Genomic DNA, 17,786 nt, shown 5'->3' on the forward strand with positions numbered 1-17,786 from the left:
TTTTGGATCCACAGAGATCAAGGAGTCCCATCGTCACCTGTGGGCCCATTCCCTTCTTTTGGTAAGAAACCAGCAGTGCACCCACGGGATGTACTCCAGGAGCCCCCAGTCCCCTTAAGAGGCCCAGCTGTTATTACCAAACCATGATCGAGATAAAAGATTTGAAACTGAGAAGAAAAAAGTTAGGCTGCCAACCCAGGCATTTTTGGTGCTGGTTTGGTGACAAAACCACCTAGAATTTTCTGTCCGTCCCATAGACAGGGTTTGAGTTGCCTTCACAGCAAACCACAGATCGGTAGCCTGCCGGTGGCGTCCCTGGGTCTTGGGAAGAGTCCTCAGATCCTCCCATCGTTCTGTGTTAGAGCCTCGGGCAGCTGGAACTGCAGTCTTGAGGCCAAAACCCAGACCGAGTGCAAGAGCCTTTCCTGTTGCTTCCCTATGCCCGAGCTTCCTCAAGATGGCGCTCTTCACAAGACGCTTGCGTTTCCACGCGTTTGTGTTTTAGGGGCAAAAATGAAACCTTCTTAACTGCGACTTAGCAGTAGCAGTAACTGCCTTGAATGGAGACAGTTTTTTTCTTTTAAACAGGAAGAGAATTTGAATCTCCTTGTGTGGGTTGTTACACTGTTTGTGATAACTGAACGTTCCTTTCATTTACTTTATCTTCCAAATATTTGTTAATCTGAAAGCAGAAGACTTTGGGGTTGCCCTGGCAGAATAAAGACAACAAGCAGTTCAGTAAAAAGACAGAAAGCAGTTACAACAGCAATCTGCTGTTGGGCAGAAAGCAGAGTGTCCCTGACAAGGCTGGGAGGTAGCAAGCGTGTTCTGTGTGCGTGGCTTTTTGTCAGCCACCTATATTTTAAGATGATGTCAAAGGCTGCCAAAATCCCAATGTCTGACTTTAACAAACATGTTGAAAACCTACAGGCTCTGTCTTGGCTCTTTAGAGCTTACTTTCTTTGTCTAGAAGAAATACTCAAGACCCTAGGAGAAAACGCTGGGGTGGCATTTGTATTTCTTTTTATTTCTCTGGTGTAGACTTCATCTCTGCCATGCTGCGAGGGCATTTGAACTTTTCTGTTTGAAAAGTGGGGATTGTTTTAAAAATCCTAGTTGTTCTGAGTACAGATGGACAATTTCCCAGGGAACTCTGGGTTCCTCTGGCTGGGTGTTCAGTCTCTGGCCATAAAGCAGCAGCAAGCAGGTGTGGGGCCCCGCCTCGGCGCCCAGCACAAGTTTGAAGAGCGGCCTGAGAAGGAAGGCCTTTTACACTGTGGATCTCCCTGCTTAAGAAGAGTCCATTTGGGTGACTTTTAGACATGTGGATGTGTTAACGTCATATGGCTTTTGCTTTTCCAAGAGTGTTTGAACGTTCTGTTAAATCTTTTATGTAGTTGCTTTCATCCAGCAAGCTCACACATTTAAAAATAGTCCCAAGTCTTGTCTAAAGAGGGTTCAGTCACTTCACAGGCAGGAGGAATGTGGCTGCGTCTACAGGGAGACAGGGTGGCCCTGTGGTCATTCAGTTCACAAAGTGAAAGAAGCCTGTGGTGGACAATGCCAGGTGGGAGGTTTGGGGACCGGAGCCCACCTGTTGGATCCAGGCCACCAGCTTTGCAACAAGCCACTTGCATAGAAACCCCTCCTGAACCCCAAGAACCGCCTCAGAGGATTCCGGCTTCCCCTTACTCTGGCTGTTTTCTAGATAAGGGCTGGCCCGGGAGACTCCTAGGCCGAGGGGCTCCCTCCTTCAGCCAGACCTCCACCCACCTGCCTGCTGATATAAAGCCGGCTCTCTGTGTCTCCGCCAGCTTGCTGGGTCCCCCCCACTTGCACTCACTGAGCAGGGATGCGTTCCCTTCCTCTCGGGTTTACGGGCACAGATGGGAGGTGCTGCCGGGGCTGCAGCTCCTGCTGAAGCCCCATCCCCAGCTGCCAGACCTGGTGCTGGTGCTCACCCCCCTTCCTGAGCGCGTCTGAGTGGATGGCTTACTAACCACAGGGGCAGTGTGGTCACTGAGACCATGTCCTCATGGCTGCCACCAGCAGAGGAGCTTCATGCCGCAGAGGCCGTCTGCCAGTTTTCAAAGCCTGGGTCTGACTTCCTGGACACCTTAGGAAGTGCCAAGTCTGACACTTGGCCCATGTTCAGCGCCCTTCTGACAGCGTGGAGGGCCGGCTCTCTTGGCCCGACGTCCCTCCCGGGCAGGAGCATCAGGAGATGCTCAACCTTTGAATCCCACCCCCTCCCCTGCCCCACATTGCAGGCTTTGTTTACATTGAAGGAAAATTGTCTTTTTTGCTCCCAGTCCTCTGCAGAGCAAAAAGACTTGTCGGATTCGGGAGAGGAGCCTCGGGGGGAGGCTGAGGCCCCCCACCATGGCACGGGTCACCCCGAGTCAGCTGGTGAGCATGCCCTAGAGCTTCCTGCCCCCGCTAGCGCTTTGGCCCGCGCTCCCGAAGCCCAGCTTCTTCCTTTTCCACGAGAACTGGCAGGGGTAAGTCCGCCTCCCCCTGGCATCCCCCAGCCCGGGGCTCCCAACCCAGACCGGCCCCTCCCTCTCGGCCCTCGCATCCAGACCCCGGGTCGCCGGCAGCTGGCAACAACTGAAAGATGACAAGGCTGTCTTCGGCGCCCTTTAATTCCCCCTGCCAAAAAGCCAGCAAGGAGCACGTCCCCTTCTACACTGAGACCTTTCTAGTCAGGATAACATTCATCCATAGCCTGAAGCTAATCCTGTTAGTGAAAGAAGCGAGGGGCCAGAAGAGGAATTGAGGAGCAGGGTAGAACTCTCCACCTCCAATTCAGCCCCTTCTCCCTCCTTCCGTTTTTCCGTCTCTCCCTGAATTCGGGCTTTCAAGTTCAGTATCTTAGAAACACGAAAGGCTCCAGCTTCCTTGATCTGTAGGAAAAGGTGTCTAACGCCTGTTGCTTTACAAGACCGGTTGTGTCTGGACTGTGGTTGGGCTGTGAACTGCTTGTCTTCAATCAAAGCAGGAAGAAGAGCTGCTTCCTTTGAATCGGAGGGAGCCCCCTGAGCCCTTTTTCTTTGTATTCAGAAGGCTTTGGAAGATTATAGGTGGAGAAGACTGTGAAATCTCCAGAACAAGAGATGTCTGGAGTGTTTGGAGTTTGATAAATCGGGAAAGGTAAACATTGTCCTCCATTCAGGATCGAAAGCTTCATCCTCTCGGTGCCTAGTGGCAGAGCCCCCATTCCCACATCAGGGAGCAGCGACTCAAGAAAACAGGGTCCCGCCCCACCACACGGCACCCAGGGCGTCACAGCCCCAGCCCTCTCCCAGACCTTTAGTGGTTCCTTGTGTCACAGCGCCAGTCTCCCATGTCCTTGAGGAAACCATTGAAATTCAGCTAGAGCAGCCAGACCCTGGGATTCGCAGAAAGAAGTGATATTCAGCCGAGTGAGGCTGGAGCCAAATCTTAACATTTGGAGGAATCAGTGTGTGGTGGGAAAAGAAGAACCAGTCTGTCCCTGTTGGGGGCTGTCCTTTGTGGCCTGGAAGGGGGCTTGAAGGAAGGAAGCCCAGGAAAGATTCCAATCTGAGGTCCCCACTTGAGGGCCAAGAGCAGGAATTCAGAGGCAGTCATTTTCTGGGTTGGGCAAGAGCAGCTGCTGGAACCTTCTCCTGAGTCGGGTGACAGCAGGCACGTGTTCCCAGTTCCCTGAGAACAGGTGGTATTTGTGAGGATCTGCCCAGGAAACGGGACCCCTCCACTGCTGTCCAGGTTGAGTGCAATTTGCGGAGAACCTCAAGCTGCAGAGGTCGAGGGTTTTCCATGGAGGGTGGCAGACGGTGGAGGTGGTGTCACAGCAGTGGCCCTTCCAGAAGCCGGGCGCTTTCAGACCCCTTCCTGCTCATGCCTGTGAGACAGGGCCTTGCCTTCTCCCTGTGGCCAGTCCAGACGCCGATTTCTGAGGCCCAGCCAACAGAACTCAGCTTCTCAATTCTTGTGGACTGTAGGTCAGAAGCTCTAATTCTGAGAAATGCAAGCAGTGCCCAGACTGAAAGACGCAAGGTCGAGGGCGATAGCGGGGAACGTGAAGATGGTTGTTATGTTGCTGTGGGAGAGGGCCTGGGGTGGAGGGGGGCTTGTTGCTGAACGTGCCAGCTTCATGGACAGGGCCATGCCTGTGACACACACACCCATGCATACCCTGGGTGGTTTTAACACAGGTACCTGGGCATCCCAGTTCCATCAGAAGTCCCAGCAGTGCCGCCGTCACACCATTTGTGACAGCTCTCAGCCATCCGGGGCTTTTTCTGCCTTTGGGGCACTAAGACACAGTAGAGTTTGTTCTTTAGGTCAGTTAGGGTGTAGATAGACCCCAATCCCAGCTACTTCCTGGGCTGAGATATTTCTGTGGCGAACTTGGACTAGTTGCTCTTGCTTCAGAGCAGATTTGGCGCTCACTCTGTCTCACTCTGGAGTTCAGGAAACACCCACATGTAACCTGACAGGGCTCATCCCTCACGTTCAGCCTGTTCTTCATTCCACGATCCTTTGGGGGATTGTAAAACTGCGATATATCACACACTGAATTACTGCCTATAAAGGGCCCTTATCATCTTTCAGTCTCATCAGAGCTCTGGCCATTGAAGCCCCAGGACCAGGAAACAGTCTCCTTATATCAGACCTCCTGACTCTCACAAGGCAGCTTGAGGGACACCAAACCACATCCAGATTAAGTTCTCCATTTGCCCTGGAGAAAGTATTCCCAGTGCTCACCCTGAGCCTGGCTGAAGTCTGCCAACTGAAGTCCCAAGCCAAGGCACTACCGAGCCTGAAACATGTTACGAGTCCCACTGGGAAACCGAGAGAGTCTGGACCAAGTCCCCTGGCCAGACTGCTCCCCTGCCCGTCCTCTCACACGTGCACGGGCTTCGCCACTCGTCCACCCCTGCCGAGCAGTCACATCTTTGGAGGCTACCTCATTTTCTCTTTTTTTTCAGTGTCTGCCTTTTGGGTAAAAATCTCTGAGCTGGTTCCCTGAGTCAAAGGATAAACAGTGGTGAGTGGGCCTGTGGTCCACATGAAGGTGAGGCTGCCTTGGCAGGCGCCTCCCTCAAGTGGATCTTCATCCAGGTGTCCATTTTCCTGCAGTCACAGCAGCAGACTTTCTAGCTGGACTGTCCAGATGGGGGTCCATCCAGGTGGGGATCACTGAGTCCCCGCGCCAACTGGTATTTTCTGGAAGGAATATCCCTGACATGGTCTTGATTTCTCATCTTTTCCGGGAGGCCAAGAAGGTAGCCCTGCTCACTCCTGCTCACTGCCCGTTTGTCTGTGTCTCAGCTTCTTTGACACAGCCTCCTGCTCCTTCCCCGCCTCCTGGACTGGCCTGGCGCCTTTGTCCCCTCAAGGCCACCCACGCCAGGCAGCCTCACAAAAGCCCTGTCTAGGGTGGGGGGTGCAAGCCTCAGTAAACTGAATACTAGTAATTGTCATCGATTCAGCCTTTACAGAGAGGACAGGAGCTTCTCAGTCCTGTGGCCCTATCCTGGGTCAGGTGTTCCCTCCAGTCTTGTGCTTGGTGACAGGGACATATGCCCTTCACAGGACAAGCTGCTTCTCCCCAGGGTTCCAGTGTGTTCCGAGAGGGTGGGCCACCCTCTCATGTAGGACCCGCTGCCACTGTGAAGTGCGCAGTCAGGGTGCCCTGATCTGAGCATCCCCAAGGTGTCAGCCCGGAGCCCACACCAGCAAGAGACGGCTTCTGCTGTGGAAAGAAGCAGAGAAGGACGTGGAGCTTCCACACCCCACTTCCGTCCTGACTGCTCCCCCAAATCACAGATCCTGAGAGCCTGCTCTCAAGACCTCCTCACGGTCATCCCTGGAGCAGCAGGTCCCAAGCTTTGGGCTACAGGTTGCTGGGCCCAGCCCCAGAGAGTGGAAGATAGCACGAGGCACCAGGCCTAGAGGCAAGCTCAGGCCTTCTCTGACGGGGGCCACAGGGTGGGGAGAGGCCAGACTGCAGCTCACACAAGCAGCAGAGGGGGCTTTCCAGCATGAAGAACATCTCCCAAGGCAAGCTGAAGTGACTTGACTTCTGGCCGCCTGCGTCCTCATGCTGGCTCCTGTTGAGAATTACTGGCGTGACTGCTTCTGAGTCAGCTGTTTCAGAGCCCACAGGAAGTTCCAGCAGCTTCTGAAAGGCTCTCCCAGTGGAGGAGTCTCCTGTGTTGTCCTTCACAGGCCTCTGCCTCCCAGCCTGTCCAGGGCCAGCAGGCTGGCCACACGCCTGTGGAATGGTTCCGAGACTCGGAGCGTGGACTTGAGGTTCTCCTGAGGGCAGAGGTCTGGGAATGTCTTGTCTCGCCAGGTGCCCTTTCTTCTCCAGGTCACCAAGGGGGCTGTGCTGGAGGCTGGGGCTCCATCTGTGTAGTAGATGCTTGCTGAGCAAGTATCCTAGGTGTTGGGTGTGTGAGTTGTAAGCCAAACAGACAGGGTGGGGCCTCGTGGTAGCAGGAGGCACACAACAGATGGGCACAGAAGATCACTTCTCACTGTGAAGCCCAAAACAGAGTTGAGGCCCGGAGAGGCTGGAGGGTGGGGGTGGAGGAGCTGCTTCCTCTCGCTGGGTCATGGGATGGCACGTGTGCTTGGTTCACCCTGGAGGTGGTCAGACAGCCGTGGGAGCAGCACGCACGCGGAGGAGGAACACTGAGGCGGAAACGGTGTCACCATGCCAGAAAACGGGAGGGAGACAGCAGGGCTGGAGTGTGATGGACGAAGGGGCCTAGTGTAGCAGGAGGCCACTTGGAGCCAGCAGTCCTAGGCCCCGAGAGGCAGGGCTGCAGCTCAGAGGCCTGGGTACACTTCAGGGGAGAGGCTCCTGGCTCCCATCAAATTCTCAGGGAGACCCAGATCCCTGAGAGGCTTGGGGTGTCGCTGACAAGGATAAGCAAGTTAAGTGTTGTTAAAAGAGCCCCAAAGTATTCAAAGAAAAACTGACAGAACAAGGGGAGTCCAGAAATCACAGTCTTCTCCAACCAAAATGGAATGAAGTTAGAAATTCCTAGCAGAAGGAGCCCTGGAGCATTCACACCCATGGAAATTAGCCGGTCAGACGAGGGCCCCTTGAGATGGAGGTGGCGGAGGACCATCCTCCCCAGGAGCTGAGAACCAGGAGGACAGTTCTGGCCTTGCAGCTGTCAGGGCCCCCACTTATACAGTCGGGGGCTAGTGACTTGGCTGCTTCTCTGTGGCCAGCGAGCTCCTGGGATCCAGGTGCTTCCCCTGAACATGTGGTGAGCGAGCCCCACTGAGCACTGGGGCCAGACTCTTCCGGAACTTAGAGGCTAGCCGGGACCTGGAGCGAGAGCAGGGAGGGGTGAGGCCACAGCCTGAGAGATTTGCACCTGGGTGGCGAATTGAGAGGGAGGGTGTTGGTGAAAGAGCAGTGCCTACCGGGGCTGGCTGTTTCCAGGTCCCAGGAATCCTTCAAGAAGCCACAGGTGCCACGGGCCTCGGAGGCTGCCTGCCATGGGCAGGTTTGGTAGAGTTGAAATGCTTATTGAATGAAAAGGGGGAAAGAAGTTGAGGCCAGGACTCAGGGGCAGGGTAGCAGGGATAGTCTGGGGCTGGCAAGGCCTGCTATAGAGGAACAGCGGGAGGAGACCGTAGAGCCTGTGCCTTCACAGTGTCACCCAGGGCAGGGGGCATCCGAGAGCAACACCTGATGTCCTGGTGATGCGGGCACGGTTCTTGGCTGTCAGCTGCCAGCCCAGGCCCGTTAAATGACAGCGCTGCAGTGGTGCCTCTCATCGGCTCCCCACGGTGAGAGGGTGCCCCACCCTGGTCCCTCCTGTCCACACATCCCCTGAGCTCTGAAGCCCTGCTGCCTTGGGTGTGACACTGCAGGAGGTGAGCTTGCCAGGAGGGTGTGGGCGGTCCAGATGTGAGGCCACCCATTGACCCCTGCACCTTCATCCCTGCAGCGGAAGCACTGGCCGCACTGTCTTCCAAGCTTGGAGGTGGAAACCTGGGCCAGTGAAGCCGTTTGCCCCAGGTTCCACACTCAAGACACGGCTGACTAGCTCTCAAGCCTTTGAGAGGGAGTTGAGCGCCTTCAGGCTCCGAGCCCTGGCCACTGTCTTGTGCTCAGCTAGTGCCTGCCTGCTGAATCCTCCGGGGGTATTTTATTTCGTTTTGAGCCCCATGGTATGCTCACAGTCGCCCCGAGGACCACTGAGCCCATCATGTTAGGAGGGTTTCGCGTTTCCCGAGCATGTTGATAGATGGTCTCTGATGGGGGCGGGGGTGCAGTTTGGGGTCCTTTTCTTACTGTCCTTTAGGACTTGTCTGCAGACTCTGCCTACCGCCTCTTTTTGTCCAGCCTGCAAGCTAGGATGGTGTTCAGGTTTTTAAAGGATTGTAAAAACAAAGAATATACAATGTGTGGCCTGAATGGGGCCTTTGGAGCTGGCCCTTTACTGGAAAGCTCCGCCCCAGTTCTCAGGGGTCCCAGCCTCTTCCTCTGCAGCTTCCTTATTTTACAGCTTTTACCGAAGCCCTGCAGCTTGCAGAGCACTTTCACATGCATCATCTCATTTAATCCCTCACAGGCTCAAGGCAGGTGGTCCTCGTTTGGCCAAACTTAACCCCTGAGGGGCTTTTCTGAAAATAAGAAAATTGGCTCCCCTGCTTCCCCGTCAACTCTGGTGCCTGGGGCTGGGGGGTGCGCATGTTGACCTCTCAGAGTTCACTTTAGGCTGCTTAGCTCTGAAGAATCACAAGTCCCTGAGAGAGGATGTATCACCCCAGATGGGCCAGGGGTTCACTTTGAGCTTCTTAATTGCTAGTCGTTCGCAGTCTAAAACCAGAGGTGGTTGGGGAGGAAGTTCTTCATCCACCTTTCTCTCAGCTCGTGATTGTTCAGCCGGTCTGTAGTCTAAGGTGCTGCACACTTGGCCCCATGGCAGCGAAGCACTCAGCTACTCTGGAAACAGCAGCCTCCCTGGAAATTGGGTTCCACACCAGGGGAGGTGCCAGGGATGGGGGCCCCCTGACCCAGTGTCCGCGGCCCTGCTGCCCTTCAGGGTGGAGAGGTCACCTCGGCAGAATGGACTTTGGCCAGAGCCAGTTTTTCTCTTTGATTGGGGTGGGGGGGTGCGGGGGACATGCCAGTGAGCAGTACCCATTGGAGAAACTTGGAAACTGATCCTGTGCCGGGAACATTCCCAGCTGTTAGGAGTCCTTGGCGCGAGGCCTGGCGAGGCGGGGGCAGAAGGTTCACGGGAGATTTTCAGGCATTAGGTCAAAAGTCCGTGACCCGGGCAACTGAACCCAAGCCTCACACCCTTGGAGCCGCATTTCGGGATCCATTGGTGGCGGAAGTCAAGAGCCACCAGGCCGTGTGGCCCTCTCTGATTACCCTGACGTGTGTTCTCATTTCAGAGGTCAGCCGGCGGCTCCAGCCCCGAAGGTGGAGAAGGTGAGGATATCTCTCAGATGTTTCACCAGCTTCGGTCGTAAAAGTGGAAGCAGCCTGATTTTTCTTCTCCTCCTTCTCATTTTCTGTAGATTCTGACCGAGAAGATGGAAATTACTGCCCTCCCGTCAAGCGAGAAAGAACCTCCTCTCTAACGCAGTTCCCGCCATCGCAGTCAGGTAACAGTGGCAGCCCTTTACTGGGTGGTGAAGCGGCCGCGTTTGCAAGCCTGCTGCCCCCTGCTGTGCCTCCCACCCCTTGTGTGTCTCCAGTTATGGTCAGCCTGAGGCTCAGTTTTTTGGGGGGGCAGGAGTAAGGTTGGAGCTTGGCTGAGCGCAGCGCAGACACCCTCATCTGAATCAGTGACACAGAAGGGTGGGATGTCAGGACCATGTTTGGGGCTCTGACCATTAAGTGCATGTCCACTTTGTAAGGGCCGCTGGCTATGTGTGGACTGAAGGTGTGGGAAGTGGAGGGTCCCCCTCGCCCTTCAGCAGTGAGCCTAGTGCCCAGGGGGGCCAATTGAGAAGCCCAGACACACAGACAGTACATGGGGAGTCCAGCAGCCCTGACAGACACGTTGGTGGTAGGATGGCATGAACTCCCCAAGGAGGGGAGCTCGGGGGTGCCCAGACGGCTTGGCCAGGCTGGGCCCAAGGGCTTGGAGCCTCCGGGCCAGAACCAGGTCTGTGCATACACGGAGGCCAGGAGACCATCTGGTGGACAGAGGCGGGTTCCTGGGGTAGAGGGAGGCACTGGGGCTACTGAGTGGGAGGCTGTGCAAGCCTGGGGTTGCCGCTGCTCCTTGCAGGGTCAAAGCTGCAGCAGGGCCCCCCACTCCCCACCCAACCCGAGCATTGCCCAGTGCTCTCTGCAGCACTGGCTTTCACATGCCCTCCAGCTCCCTAGCTTGAAGTTCAGTCTTGGGAATTCACTTAAAACAGTTATAGCTGTGAGCCCTAAGGATGTCACTTTAGGAGAGAAAAGACTCTTGGAAGCTTTAAGAGTACGTGAGTGTCGTCTTACCATCACCCCGTGACACACCTGAGTTCATCATGCCTGTTCCCTGAACACTTGCCTTGGGCACAGCTGAACCCTTTTTCATAACTGCAGGAGACAACTCCCCGCACTCCCCACTCCAAACAGGTGCTGTGGTTTGTATTGAGGAGTCCTCTGGACAGCTTACAGTCCAGGCTGAGGGTCCATCCTTTTTTTAAGGCTTTCTGCACGCTTGTTGCATGGGCCTTAATACAGGAGGGGCAGCGTCCACTTCCTGGCCATAGATCACATTCCTTCCCGCTCACTGCCCACTGCTAAGCCTCACTTTTTCCATCAAGAAAGTACAGCGGAGAAGAGAGGTGGTAGTCTGTGCTCTGGCTGTAGTCTGGAGAAACCAATGATCAGTGGACGTTAGACATTAGTCCTGTCCTCTGGCGCATTCCACCCTAGGGTTCAGCTTAGCCATCAAGCGTGTAAAGACAAGTGGTCTGCGTTCAGAGGCCTTGGCTTTGTGCTGCACTCTGATTCCACTTAGCTGCCTGCAGTCTGCACAGTTTGGTCTTCAGCCCCATTGTGTTGTTGCCTGGCCTGCAACCAGGGAACCAGTTGCTTTTGTAAGATTCTAAAAGGGCAGGTGGGGGAAGGCTGCAGCCAACCGAGCGCTGACTGGTGACAAGGAGCAGGGCCTGGGGCTCGGCCCCGGGGAGCATCTGCGTCCCTCCTGGCCGTGCTCTTGGGGACGCATGGACAAGGCAGGAGGCCACAGCAGCCCAGAGTCGACAGCTAGGTGTCAGGCAGATTCAGGCTATTCTGCTGGACACCCATGTTTCAGGGCTGTAGGAAGAGTCCCGGGGTTTCACTTTTGCTAGTGGCTGAAGGCCAGGTTCATGATGCTGACCCCCCACCCCCACCCCCATACCCACCCCCCGCAGCACCACAGTGGGGCCTGGAGATGACCCCTCAGGTGGGAGAAATGCTCCCAGGCATGTCTGTCCTGCCTACTCACACTGTTTTCCTCTTGTTCCTCCCCTGCCTGCACCTCCTTGTCGACAGTATCCAAAAACAATGTTTTTATGCCATCCACCTTCTGCGAGCCATCTGCAGGCAATTCTGACTCAGAACCAGGTGAGCCTTCGCGTGCCTTTGCCCTTCACCAGCTGGTCACTGGGGGTGTCCTGGGATGAAAAGCACTTGCTCTTGTAAAACACTGTCTTAAACGAGGGTAAGCAGTTGGAAATCAGCACTCTTTTTCGGTTCATGTTTCCCAGCTTTCAGTGGGCAGATTTAGAATCCAGTGTGAGGCTGACTTCTGTGGCCCTTAATTTTGGTTTCTGCAAGCAGGGTCTAGTTACAGGGAGCTTCAAGTCCCTTTAAAAAAAAAAAAAAAAAACAAAAGCAAACACACACAAAAAAAAACCATAGTGAAATACAGTACTCGTTTTTCAAATTTTTACACAAACATTGTACCTCTGTGTCATTAAAAACTCGGAAATACATAGAGTGAAAGAGTCCTCCTGTTCATTTCCCTCCACACTGCCATCCCCATGGTCACTACCCTGAAGTTTATGTAATTTTCCAGACCCCTTCTCTGTGTATTAAATTCTCACACTGACTAATATTACTTAGATCTGTTTAGATAAATATATTTAATCACAGCTTTAAAACTTTACAGCGAATAGCTTGATCCTTTCTGAAGAATGTGGAGCCTTTTCCTTTTTCGGTCCTTCACTGGAGAACCAGCTCCAAGATTTCCTGAAAGTTTCTCCCGCGTGGCTGGAATTCCTCATAAAAGATTTAATGAGCGAACATAACCATCCGAATTCTGTAACCCAACCCGCCTTGTATAAATTCACTGCTGACTTCAAAAGCAAGGCGAACTCAGTCAGCCTCTGGCACAAGGGCGCCGTGGGGGGAGAGGCGAGCTGTAACTTTGAGGGTTGATTTGATGGCACTCTTTCAAGCGGTTGAATTTGTTCTGACTCCAGAGGCAAACTGTTCTGAGCTGACCCCTTCACGGGGCCTGAAAGGGAGCTAGGTGACTTTTTGTTTTTAATTTGGCCGCGCTGTGGCATGCAGGATCTTAGTTCCCCAACCAGGGCTTGAACCCAAGTGCCGTGCATTGGAAGGTGGATTCTTTAACCATTGGACCACTGGGAAGTCCTGAGGAGCTTGGTTCTCAGGGTTCTTTAGGGCAGGCCTGGGCACCGGCCTCGTGAGTCCCGTTCGGGACTGTGGGGGCCAGGTCATAAAAGGTCAGCCTGGTCCCTGGTCCCCTCTGCGGTGTGCAGTGGGGACAGGCTGACCTGTCCACTCCACAGAGTGAACTGCTCAGCTTCTTGCCCGCCTGCCTTTTTATTTTTTTTTAGCTTTTATTTTGAAAGAAAGAAAAAAATGTAACCTTAAGAATAATAAGGTACTTCTCCATCCCACTACCTAGAGACCCCATTCGATCTTCCCCCAGGCACCCTAGCGATGAGCAAAGGCATCCCGTCCTGGCTCCTGCGTCACACATCTCAAACAGTCCCTCGGCCTCGCCTGGTTCTGCCAGTGGGTTGTAATCCGTTGTCACTAGTATTTATCTTCACATTCAGTTCTTACTTCAGCGTCAGTTCATTCTAATGGTCCCCGATCTGGCTGGTGGAGCCCCGTCCAGCAGGTTTCTGTGCTCCCCGGCCGTGGCCCCATCCTTCTCTTGAGCATGCCCTTTTCATCTTGTCAGAGGGGGTTCTAGGCTCATCATCTTCTCTCCCTGTCCTCAGTGGGGTCCTGGCTCTGCTTGGTGGAAGTGGTCTCTTGGAACCAAGATCTGAGTGCTCGGCCCACTGTGCTGCTGCTGCTCCCAGGCCCTCTCTGTACCCATAGCTGGGAACACGCATGGCTGAGAGCACATACATACATATCCGTGTGTACATACACATGGACCTCTTCACACACGGGCACTCACGTCTGCTTGTGGTCTGTGTCTCTGCTGCTCTGTCTGCGTGTATAGGTCACCCCAGTTCATGTGGATACTTCCCGTCCAGTGCCGACAAGGTTCATGATATGAAACCCTTCTTCATATTTCTTCCTCTTTCCTGACAGAAACCTGCTCCCTGTCTCCTCAGTGTGTTGTTGCTTGAGCCCCTACCAGGGAGCCTCCTCTCAGATTCTCTCTAGCTTCTGGTCCGCACCAGGCTAAATTCTGATCTGTCTTCCTGGTTTAATCTGAGAGTTCCTGGAATTCCCTTTGGAGCCAGTGTTGCCCTCTCAGACATCACTTGGGGTCTCTCTGAGGCAAGGCAGGGAAACCTGTTTGCTTGGGTGTGATTTCAGAGGAGGGCAGAGGCTGCCCTATTAGGAGTGCTTCTCTCCCACAGCAAGCTCCTGTTGTGGGGGCCATGCGTGTGCCCTTGAGAGAACACGAGTTCAACGGCCTGTGCACTCCTATGAGCCAGGCATGCATGCTAGGGCTCTGACCACCTCTCCATTACACACTGACTTTGCCGCAGAGGGAGCTTCCAGAGGCCACAAGCAGAGAGCACATTTATTCTAGTGCAGATAGAGGCCCTGCCCCGTAAGTGTCCCCCTGCTGCTCTGGGCCCCACCATCTTTCTGTCCAATGTTCCCAGTCACGTGAGGCATGTGGTGCGTCAGTTCACCTCAGCATTCAGGGTGGACGTCCTGTGTATCCGTGGGCAGGCCAGCTCCAGGCTGGGTGGCGGTGGTCAGTGTCTGTGACTCTCCAGGCTTGTTGCCCCTGCTCAGGGTCGACCCTGAGGGTTAGCCTGTCAGAGCAGAGTGGTGAATAGTAGTCGCAGTATGAGCATTGCAAAGCCAGCTCCAAGGACCTTCTAAAATTACCTCAGTTGTGAATTTTACCTCAGTCTTTTTCAGTGTTTCTAAATTGCCAGTCGTCGTCTTAGTAACCCTGAGCTCTAGCAATGTAATTCAGCATCTCCCTGCCCAAGAGGCCCACCTAGAAGCGTGTTTTCCCCGCATCCTGTGCTGTCTGGCTGTTGAGGCCTCTCTCCGGAGGGACCCCAGCTCCAGCAGCATGGGCTCCCTCGTGCTGACCAGCAGGGGGCATCACTCTTGTGAACCTGTGTTTGCCTGAGGAGAGCACAGGGCCCTCCTGCCTGATGGGGAGTTCCGATTTGACTTTCGTACCTAATTAATTGTGTGGCCTGATGAGTTGTAATTGTGGTGGTGTTTCTGTGAACAACTGAAGGGTGTCTAGTGCAGCTGAAGGGTTGTATACCCACCACCATAATTAATTTTAGGATGACTGTCTCTCCAAAAAGAGACCGTATGCCCTTGGGCAGTCACTCCCCACTTGGTCTCCCCAGCTTCTGGCCACCACAAATCCACTTTCTGTCTCCATGGATCTGCCTGCCCTGGACATTTCTTGTGACTGGAATCGCACAACTGTGTGACCTTTGGGGACATCTTTCCATTTCTTTAAGTCTTCGTTTTCTTCCAGCAGTGTTTTATAGTTCTTACTGGTCACATTTATTCCCGGCTGTTATAAGTGGAGTTGTTTTCTCAGCTTCATGTTTGAATTATTCACTGCTCGTGTCTAATAACACAAATGTGATTTCTGTGTATTGAGCTTGTTCCCAGCGACCCAAAAAGGGTTTTTCCCACGGGTTGGACCTTAGCACAAAAGTGAGGCCATCCTTTGACTTTTCTGGGGACAGACTTGTGGTCAGGAGTAGCGTTAGCCTGTCTCCCCCACTCCCTAAGATGGGCCAGGCACGAGGATGCAGAATGAAGGGATCTAGGTGCCCCGGTGGCTGAGCCGAACTGGGCTCTGTCTGAACCTTGGCTGTCAGTCCCAGACCCCATCCTCAGAAGGCCCCCCCTCCTCCTCCCAGGCCTTCCTGGCACATCTGGAGAGAGCAAGCCTGCTATCGGCCTCCTTTGATTTTTCACCACAGAAAACGTGTCTCATTTCCCGGACATCTGCTGTAATGGCAGGACTTTTCCTGATAGCAGTTGTGTCCTCTAGGACAGGGAGCTGGGTCCCAGGGAGGGCCAGTCTTCTGGGGCTCCCTGATTGTCCTTGGGGCCCTCAGCCCCTGTAGGCAGCTGGGTAGACCGGTGGAGGCCTGACCAGTCCTGCACTCACCCTGCAGTCTCTGCTGCTGGCAGTTCTCCTAGAGCCACCACTGCCTGCAGCCCTCTGGCCTCCTCCCTGGGCTGCCCCGCAGACGGGACTGGACCAGCCTCTGCTTCTCTGTTTGAACTTGGAAATATTTGCCCTGGTTCTCCAGGCCCACAGCCACTGAAGCCCAGATCACAGGCTTCGGCCGCCCCAGGTCCCTCCGGCTTTATTGCTCTGCCCCAGCAGGCCTGCTTTTCATCTTTTGTTTTGTGCTTGTAGAGGAAAAGAGCAGTGGGTTCCGGTTGAAGCCGCCGACGCTGATCCACGGCCAGGCCCCCAGTGCAGGTGGGTGTCTGCTGTCGAGGAGGCAAGTGGGGCAGCAGCCTCCCAAGTGCCGGTGCACGCTGGGCTCCCTCTCCGGACACTTGAGCACCGAGAGTGCCCTCAGATCAGGAGGTGCTCCATCCAATGAGCCCGCTGCCCAGAGGAGGAGGAGGCGGGGAAGGATTAGGCTCGGCTCGGGGTGGGGCATTCAGGCTCTGTGCACGGCAGTCCTCGGTCATTGGACTATCTCCCCAGAGCATTCTGGCCACAGCGTTAACCCAGAGTAGCAAAGTGGCCATGAGTGAGCAGGGCCCAGGCTCACTCATGTGGGTAGCCCGTCCAGGGCCGGGGACGTTCTCCTGGTCCTTGCCCCATGTTTGGCAGAGGGATCTTCTCAACGTGGCATTTTGAGAAGCACATGTAAGGAGTACCTTTACGTGACCTCTTGTGGAGTCCTAAACTCTGAGAGGTCAACCATGGCTTCACTGCTTTCCCCTCACCGTCTGCCCTTGACCCGCAAGACCAGCTGTCCTTTGGTTCCCCTGTAGTGTTAACCATACTCCCTGGATTAATCTACAGGCAAGATCTGTTTCACGGAGTGTTTTATTGAACCGCGTATAAAAAGAACAATGGCTGGAATGTGTGTGCCTAACTGTAAAGAAAATAGCTTGAATTTTCTTTCTTTACTGTACTTCCTGTAAAGCCCAGCCTAGGAGGGACGTCGCGTGGGGGCAGGGGGCACTTCTATAACTGCCTGAGCGTGGGGGCGGGGGGCACTTCTGCCCATGGGGTCGGAGGGACCAGGGCAAGCCAGCCTATGTCACCAGGTCTGCCGAGCCAAAAGCCCAAGGAGCAGCAGCGCAGCGTGCTTCGCCCGGCGGTATTGCAGGCCCCGCAGCCAAAGGCGCTCTCACAGACAGGTGAGTCACAGCCCCCAGGCCAAACTCGCACAGGAGGGCAGTCACTGTCCCTTGCTGCCGCGCCGAGGCTCCCAAGAGCCGGGTCCCACCCCGGGCACGCAGCTCAGGACTGGAGGGGTGACCAATTAGAGGTCGTCTCACCTCACTCCCCACCTCGAGATGTGACTCCTAAACCGTGTTTCCGTTACATCCACATACCCGGTGTGGTTTGCAGTTGATCTGTAATTTTTTAATCATGATAGGCTTTTCTTCTTAATCTTTCCCTGCAATTTAAGAACTCCTCATCGGGAGCAATGCCACAGCCCACCTGGGAGAAGCAGTTGGTATTTATGAAGCATTTTAATTACATGGAAAACTGTTTGGTCTAACACTGAACAAAGCCAGATTTGAAGTTGTGCAAGTCACATGGTTGCAGCTATTTAAAAGGGAAAAGTGAAATGTTAGTCACTCGGTTGTCTGACTCTTAGGACCCCATGGACTGTAGCCTGCCAGGCGCCTTTGTCCATGAGATTCTCTAGCCAAGAATACTAGAGTGGGTTGCCATGCCCTCTTCCAGGGGGTCTTCCCAACCCAGGGATCAGACCCACGTGTCCTGCATTGCAGGTAGATTCTTTACTGTCTGAGCCGCCAGGGAGAGGAGTGCATAGAAAAAAGACTTCATTAGTAAAACTAGTTTTATAAAATTTATAATTATTCTCCAAATACATTCTCTGTTTTCCTCCTTAGTAGTAGTATGTCTAAATAAACTGAAAATTCACAGGGTTCTTCATAGAATTACAATAATAGATTTTCAGTTTTGTGAGGTTTTCGTTTGGTATTTGGGTTTTTCTAACCTAAGAATTTCATTTTCAGTATTGATTCCATATCATTTTTCTTTAAGCATGTTATCTTTTCAGTTTTCTTGCTGCACTCTGTAGCATGTGGGATCTGAGTTCCCCAACTGGGAATCAAACCTGGGCCCCGTACAATAGAAGCACAGGGTCCTAACCGCTGGACCCCCAAG

General features: G+C 54.0%; 1 protein-coding gene across 1 annotated transcript in view; it reads left to right on the plus strand.

Moving 5' to 3' along the window:
* Positions 1-17,786, plus strand: part of RANBP3 (RAN binding protein 3) — a 50,896-nt gene that overhangs the window by 21,900 nt on the left and 11,210 nt on the right. The window contains 5 exon segments of the mRNA XM_070373846.1: positions 2,313-2,501; positions 9,424-9,460; positions 9,550-9,636; positions 15,819-15,884; positions 16,691-16,783. Coding sequence (XP_070229947.1) covers positions 2,313-2,501; positions 9,424-9,460; positions 9,550-9,636; positions 15,819-15,884; positions 16,691-16,783 — 472 coding nt within the window.

The sequence above is a fragment of the Bos mutus genome, chromosome 7 (genome assembly GCF_027580195.1).
Source record: "Bos mutus isolate GX-2022 chromosome 7, NWIPB_WYAK_1.1, whole genome shotgun sequence".
Taxonomy (NCBI): Eukaryota; Metazoa; Chordata; class Mammalia; order Artiodactyla; family Bovidae; genus Bos; species Bos mutus.